Below are 7,757 nucleotides of genomic sequence, written 5' to 3' on the forward strand. Positions count from 1 at the left end.
GAATACCTCTAAATTTTTATAGTATTTTTAAAACTCAATGTTGAATACCATTTGAATTTTTAAAACTTTATGAAAGTCTATTTTGAATACCACTAGACTTCTATAGAATATGCAAAAGTCTTAATTGAATACACTACAACAAAAATGGCTTTTCGCAGCGCGCAAATTCACTTTCCGCGGCGCGCATTGCACGCTGCACAACTGCAAGCTGTTGAAACTTCAAGATTATCAACAGCGCGCATACGCACGCCGCGATGCCGCGGATACTATTATCACCTGCGTGAGTATACGCGCCGCGGATAATATTATCGATAGCGCACACGCATGTCGCGGATAATATTATCTGTATTCATATCTACAGTATGCAAACAAATTCTACATCGTTCGTTTTCAAGCCGATAAAATCAAATTCTTTAAAAAATTCATTGTTTTTCAGTATATGAAAACAGAAAGTCTGAAAATCCAAAGCAAGATACGAAATCTCTAACAACTAGCTGGTACATATATAACAATTACTAAACTTTCAATACACGCAAATAAGTAGAATATGTATCAATCGCACAATACTATAAATTTAGATAACCATGTGACTGTGCTTCCTATCGCGTCCTCGAGAAACTGCATTTCATCATTTGGTCGAATTAGGTCCACTTTCTCCACCAAAACCTTATCAACCCAAACTTTCCAACAAGATCTACCAAGAACAACGTGATGCACTTTTGTGTTTGGATCTGTGGATGCAATTCGACCTTCTGCAACAACTAATTCATCATCACACCAATGAAGCAGCTTACATTTAGTATTAGCACGAATATCTCCAGGACTCACATTCCTCAAATTTGACTTTAAATACACAATGAAAAGTTATTGATTCAACCGTATCTATTTTTGTAACAATTTTGTGGTTTAAAATTACATAATTTAAAGATAATTACCTGAGAAACATGATCAAAATCACCATTTTTCTTGGCACCAATATCGATATCACCATTGCTACCAACTTCATTCCCGATACCACTACCAATACCATCACTAGCAACCTAATTTAACAATAAAATCGTGTCAAGCGATGTAATCATGATAATTCAAAAGCATTTAAGTGTGTATATATATCAAACATATTTTTTATATGTTGTTTTTACTAACCTGTTCTTGTTGATTTTGTTTATTCATACTTTGTAAAAACATGGACCTCATTTCTTGAATTTCTAGCTGATTTTGTTGCATTTGTTGTTGAAGGCTTTGTACCATAGTTTGAAGTTGTTGAACAGTTTCATTTTGTTTCACAGAAGCTCCAACTTTCGATGGTGTAACTCCGAAGCCCATGCCACGCACTCTACCTCGAGCTTCCTTGCCAAACACAAGGCTAATTGCTTCATCAACAATATTAGTTGTGTTTTGAGAATCAGGTGGACATTCTTGTATTTCTTTCTGCAAAAAAAAATATGAGAAAATGACATAGTTATCTGCAAGAGCCAAGAGAAATAATCGGATTAAAAGAACTAGTTTGAAGGTTATCATCTCATTAACCCATAAAATGATGCAAAGTTACTCTAATTATTACCTTATACCAAAAAATTGATGCAAAGTTAATCTAATTATTACCATTTTCTCTCCAACAGCTTGAGTACTAGGCTCTTCATTTTTTTTCTTGTGACCTTCAATCCAAACTTGCGATCTCGTAATTTTTGTATATGCCGGGCTTCTCTTTTCCTTTAATATAGAAAAAATTACAAAATCGTTAGAACATAATTCAAAAGATGTATATATCACTACTTACATAAATTATAAAAAATTAAAAAAACTACCATAATGTGAGTCAAACGAGTATGGCATAACAATCGAATCACATAGTTTTGTTGTTTATCAACAGATAATCTTACAAATTAGCACATTAACCTCGTTGGATTCTTGGACAGGTGATGAAGTGGTTCCTTACAAATATGGGGAGAGGTCCTATCATACATTAAGCCAAGCTGGATTTCGAAATCTAACAATTAAATCATATGACGGGTATGTAAGACTTTCTTCTTCTCACTCATATTCAGTTATCTTAGCAACAACTTACCATTTTAGTTTTATTGCTGTTTCGGATCGGTCATTATACCGTGCCTAAGGAGATGGATGAGGTCAGCAATTGGTTACATACAAGGTTGGGACTTTAGGATTCAAACTGCGAACATGGCACAAGAAAAGTTGATGAGAGGCAATAAACAAGGGACAAACAAATTGGCTTGAAGGGTGATAGAAGTTCATATCAATCCATTACAGTTTTGACTCTTTAAATAAAGTTTTTGAGTTGTTGATCTTTATTTCATCCTGTATACTACTACTAACATATGATTTGGATTGGCTATTTTGTTGGTAATAGTGTATTGTTTCTGTAATCAATCTATATGGTTTTCGGCATATTTTAATGGATGTATATGTATTTCTTTCTTTCCTCAAATGTAGACACAACATTTTCTATAGCACATAAAAGCACAAAGATCTAAATAGCACCAACAAATTGAAAGGTACAGCAAATGTATTAAGTGATCATAAAAGAGTCCAGAAAAATTCTCACTTGAAAGTTAGGTGATAATGTCCTCTGTACAAATAAGTCCCACTGATTTTGGTCTATAAATTCAGGCTTCAAAAGATTGAGATCTCGTGAAGCCAGTCGACTTGTATTAGCTTCTCGTACAAGTATTTGCAATTTAGATTTCCTATCGCGCCACAATTTTGCCAACTTTCGAAAAATTTATTTCTTTTCACAATCATCAACTTTGTAAGTCAGCTGTACATTAAATAAAAAGAAAATATGTCTACATTTTGTTATGAAAATGAAAATGAAAAATTAAGTAACTAAATATATTACCTGAGGACAGCTCCACATCCTATCCTTCACTTCTTTGCTTATGTCATTCCATCCATTTAATGTATAAGGCACAAATTCTTTTATCATGCAACCTAGGAAAGAAGGGTACTTCAATGAATTATCTCCAACCGGCTGTCCAAACTCATAACGCTCCAGCTCTTTACACTTGTCTTGGCCACTAACCATTTTCAACTTTGATGAACCCCGTGCCTTTTTCTTATATGTTTTCTCATCATCAATTGGTTCTTTACCATGCAAATCATGTGATGAATTAGCTGAATTGTTAGAATCCATTCTCAATAACCTATTAGATATATTTTCCTGTAAAGTGGAAAAAAAACATTGAAATGTACATAGTATGCTTTAGTAAAATTAAACAAGATTTAAAATAGAAAACAATATCACCTGAATTTCATCTACAGATCCTTTGCTACATTTTTTGACCATTTTGCTCATCTTTCGAATGTTATTTAATAACCTGATAAACATGTAACATGACATGATGCATCACTGAAAATAAACAAGCAAACAAATATATTAAACACTAAATAAATAGTTACATAACTTTAGAAAAAATGTATCAATCAAAATAAATAACTATAAAATCTATCCCTGAAAATTTCCGTCATGTCTCAGTCACATCGATTCCCTCATACTCATTCCTTGAGTACGATTCTTTCTCGGTAATATTAATCTCAAGTAGGGACACATCAAGAGGTGTTGATGACGTATAAGCATCTTCTTCAAGCACATTCATGTTATTAATACCCCGAAGCGGCGCTTTTAGCAACACATACCAATTTGTTTCATCATTGTCCCTGGAATAGAATACTTGCTTTGCTTGTGATGCTAAAATGAAAGGATCATTTTCAAAAGTTTTAAGTCCTTGGTGTAAGTTGATCAGTGTAAAACCATCTTCAATTTTGATACCAGTTCCAGGATTGGCCCAATCACACCTAAAAACAGGCACTTTGAAAGAATAGTAGTCTAGCAAAACAATATCCCGTATAACCCCATAGTATGATAGTCTTCCTACTGTATGTGAATTGTCATTAGCATTAGATTGATAAACAGTATCGGCTTCAATTGAAAAACCACTATCTTGTGTCGACCTTTCAACATCAATTGTGTGGAACCGATGTCTATTTACAATATATCCCGTATAAGATGTAACGTGCTTCCTTGGACCATGTGCTAGCCATTGAATTCATTCTGAAGAGTTAACATGATCCTGTTTTTATAACCATTCAGCAAATGTTTCCATATGTTGTTTTTGTAACAACGTTTCGTTACTTAAGAAATGATGATCTGTTTGTTTAAGCTCGTCAATGTGCATTCTAATCAAATAATTGAATGGAGATGTTAGAATACACAAGATATGTAGTAGATCAAGACTAACAGTATGAAACTAACTACACTAACTATAAGTAAGGTTCAACTTCTGCATTATTGAACCACACATATCGATGTTAAGCTTGTAACACGTAATCCTCTAAAATCTTTTCTTTCCCTTTAGAAATTGGACGACCTTCTGATAATCCATATTCCAAATCATCGTTCCTATTAGAACGAACACCAATACTAGAAGCATTTTTTATATAAGCACTACAAAATGTCATTCGTTCTTCTGCGAGGTAACATTCGGCTATGCAACCTTCTGGTCTTGCCCGGTTCTTCACATACCCTTTTAGTATTTTCATAAATCTAAATCAACAAGTAAAATTAACATTAAAGAAGTGTTGATAGCAAAATCTAAATCTTTATATAATATAAAATTTGTCAAAAAGATTAATAATTAGTTTATACCTTTCAAATGGATACATCCAACGGAATTGGACTGGCCCACACAAGCGAGCCTCTCTTGCTAAATGAATTGTCAAGTGAACCGAGATGGTAAAGAAAGCGGGTGGAAAATACCTTTCGAACATGCATAGAATTTCAGCAATATTCTCCTCGAGTTGTTCTAAACGGTTCCTGTCTAGTACTCTTTGACATAATTCATTGTAAAATGCACCCAATAGAAATATAGCATAGCGTGGACCTTTCGGTAGAAGATTTCTCAATGCTACTGATAGCAATTGTTGCATCAGAACATGACAATCATGAGATTTCAGCCCAATAAGCTTGCGCTCTTCTACAGCAACACAGTAACCAATATTTGAGCTATATCCATCGGGTAACTTTATTTTCTTCAACCTAGAGCAAAATACATCCATTTCTTTTTTAGACAATGTGTACGGGGCAGCATGCAAATGATATTTATTTTTTCCTTTTTCTTGAGGATGTAATTCTTGTCTAATTTTTAATTGACCAAATCTTTGCGAGCATTCATACCATCTTTGGATTTTTTTTTAAGGTTTAACAATGTGCCTATGATATTCTCGTAGACATTCTTTTCAACATGCATCACATCTAAGTTATGACGTAGCAGGAGGACCTAAAGGTAATCATCAACAAGCTTCGTAGTGTTAGTTAAGAATATTTCTAACATTTGAGGAACAAAAAATAAAAAATTTGCAAAATCTAATGAATAGAGTGCAAAATCACTTACACTTCAATATGGAAAATCGAAAAAAATTGACTTTTTCTTCGACCTTTGAACTGGTTTTTGTACATCATTTGAACTATCCTGCTTCTTCCTCTTTTTCCTCAAACTGTTGACAGTCTCACCCTTTTGCTTTTTACCCCAGTCATTTTCAATATCTTTCAATGCATCGGCGATTTCTAACCGATTCAAAGGTCTAAGTTTCCCTTTACTCTATTTTTTCCCATTAAACCGCTTCTTTTTCTGACGAAATGGATGATTAGGAGCAAGAAATCTCCTGTGGCCTAAGTATGCAAACTTTCTACTATACATAAGCCACATAGAACATATGTCTTCATCACATATTGGGTAACCGAGTTTTCCTTTTGTGACACATCCAGCTAGGTTTCCATAAGCTGGAAAATAATTGATTGTCCACATTAAAATAGTCTTCAGATTGAACATTGACTTGCTAAATGCATCATACGCCTCCACACTGGTGTCCCACAACTCCTTCAATTCCTCCACAAGGGGTTCCAAGTATACATCTATATCATTTCCCGGTTGCTTCGGACATGGAATCAGTAATGTCAGCATAAGATTTTCCTTTGTCATGCACAACAATGGAGGAAGGTTATAATTTACACAAATAACTGGCCAGCAACTATATCTGGAACTAAGGTCATCAAAAGGGTTGAATCAATCTGTTGCAAGACCAAGGTGGAGATTTCTAGGATCTGATGCAAAATCAGGCCATTTATGATCTATCGTATCCCAAGCTACCGAATCAACTGGATGACGCATCATATGATCTTGACTTTTGTGTTTGGAGTGCCAAATCAACTCTTCAGCCTTTTGTTTCGATTTAAACATCATCTTCAGTCTTGGTATCACTGGAAAATATCGTAGGACCTTTTCAGGAACTCCTTTACAAACTTTGGTGGTGACTTTGTCTATCTTCCATCTTGAGGATCCACACTCTGGACACGAGTCCAATTCTTGAAGCTCCTTTCTAAATAGACAACAATCATTTGGGCAAGCATGAATCTTCTCATATCCTAAATCAAATGGTTTCAACAACTTTCTCATCGTGCAAACATTTTCTGGAAGTGTGTTGTTTTCTGGAAGCATGTCACCTAAGATCTTAAGGAGCTCATTGAAACTATTGTCTGTGTGACCATTAGTGGACTTGTAATTGTATAGTGTGACGACTGCTGAAAACTTTGTGTAAGATGTACAACCAGGGAAGAGAAGAGTTTCCGCATCTTTTAGTAAATCATCAAACTCATAATCTTTTGCCTCAGACATAGTGTGTCCAACCTCTTCTTCCGGCAAAAAAACATCCTTATATAAGTGATATGCCTCTCTACTTTCATACTCTTTCTGAACTCCTCCTGAACTACCTTCAGCTTGAGATTGTGAGTTTTAAGTTTCACAATGGAAGACCCAAATAGTGTAAGAAGTATCGAACCCCTTAATAATTAAGTGGTCGTACACTTGGTCAAATTTCATATACTTCTTATTTTTACAACACTTGCAAGGACATAAGATTACTTCACGTGTTTTTGCATAGTTCCTAGCTTGTGCTATAAATCTTTTTACCCCTTCTTCATACTCGGGTACAAGCCTAGAAGGCAGATGCATCCATTCCTTATCCATCTCGTGAACAAACTTTTTTCAGTTATATGAAATAATTATGAGATTTTATCAATACACACACGCACATATATACACGATGATAATTTAATTTATATGATATAATTACTTAGGTATCAGATGTTATCCCAAATTTTCTTTCCCAAAATATCCCAAACATTTTTATAAGATAACACCACATAATAAATAAAAGAAACTTAAATACAAAAAAACTTATTCATATATACATCATTATAGTTTAAACAAATAAAAATCATGTGTCAAAGTAGTATTTACCATCTATGTCAAAATAATACACAATTAATATTTATACCTGCACACGAATTGAGCACACTTCAGAACTCCAGCAATGTTAGCTAATCCAAGCAATATCCCATGTATAAGTAAGTGTTCATAATATTACAAGAATGGCAACTCACTGACTATGAATAGTATTGTTCAAGTTAGACCTAGGAATATATTAAAGAAAGATAAAGACAATGAAAAACTACTTAAACATATAATATCAAGTTCTCTATTTGTACAATAAAAATTGGTGGATTCACACGTCATTGCCACATAAAATGGAAAAAATGTTTCGTTCAAGATTCAAACCACCCCCCAAAAACCACAGGTAAAACAGTTCAATAGAAAAGGAAAATACATTGAATATCTCTGCCAACTGGTTCACATTGTACTGGCCGAAAAGCAGCTTATATTTTCCTAAAATCCATTTAA

The 7,757-nt window shown here is 34.1% G+C and overlaps 2 protein-coding genes across 2 annotated transcripts; both read right to left on the reverse strand.

Annotated features, from left to right (window-relative positions):
- Positions 1-431: 431 nt before the first annotated feature.
- Positions 432-2,743, reverse strand: LOC142531957 (uncharacterized). Its single transcript, XM_075638243.1, has 5 exons — positions 2,567-2,743; positions 1,606-1,713; positions 1,147-1,431; positions 936-1,040; positions 432-843 (listed from the first exon to the last, which is right to left on the reverse strand). The coding sequence occupies exons 2-5, from the start codon at positions 1,606-1,608 to the stop codon at positions 553-555; spliced, it is 684 nt and encodes a 227-aa protein (XP_075494358.1). The 5' UTR covers positions 1,609-1,713; positions 2,567-2,743; the 3' UTR covers positions 432-552.
- On the reverse strand, positions 2,566-7,409 carry LOC142531956 (uncharacterized). The gene is made up of 4 exons (XM_075638242.1): positions 7,354-7,409; positions 3,266-3,338; positions 2,861-3,181; positions 2,566-2,779 (listed from the first exon to the last, which is right to left on the reverse strand). The coding sequence occupies exons 2-4, from the start codon at positions 3,314-3,316 to the stop codon at positions 2,744-2,746; spliced, it is 408 nt and encodes a 135-aa protein (XP_075494357.1). The 5' UTR covers positions 3,317-3,338; positions 7,354-7,409; the 3' UTR covers positions 2,566-2,743.
- Positions 7,410-7,757: the final 348 nt, after the last annotated feature.

Source organism: Primulina tabacum, chromosome 17, assembly GCF_025594145.1.
Source record: "Primulina tabacum isolate GXHZ01 chromosome 17, ASM2559414v2, whole genome shotgun sequence".
Classification (NCBI taxonomy): domain Eukaryota; kingdom Viridiplantae; phylum Streptophyta; class Magnoliopsida; order Lamiales; family Gesneriaceae; genus Primulina; species Primulina tabacum.

What these genes read in the sequence shown, in the direction of transcription:
- LOC142531957 (XM_075638243.1), bottom strand. An exon ending in AACAAAATCAACAAGAACAG is followed by an intron (nt 1,041 to 1,146) that starts GTTAGTAAAAAC and finishes TTGTTAAATTAG; the next exon opens with GTTGCTAGTGATGGTATTGG. An exon ending in ATTTTGATCATGTTTCTCAG is followed by an intron (nt 844 to 935) that starts GTAATTATCTTT and finishes GTGTATTTAAAG; the next exon opens with TCAAATTTGAGGAATGTGAG.
- LOC142531956 (XM_075638242.1), bottom strand. Translation starts at nt 3,316, where the DNA reads ATGAGCAAAATGGTCAAAAAATGTAGCAAAGGATCTGTAGATGAAATT. An exon ending in GATCTGTAGATGAAATTCAG is followed by an intron (nt 3,182 to 3,265) that starts GTGATATTGTTT and finishes TCCACTTTACAG; the next exon opens with GAAAATATATCTAATAGGTT. An exon ending in GGATGTGGAGCTGTCCTCAG is followed by an intron (nt 2,780 to 2,860) that starts GTAATATATTTA and finishes TTTAATGTACAG; the next exon opens with CTGACTTACAAAGTTGATGA.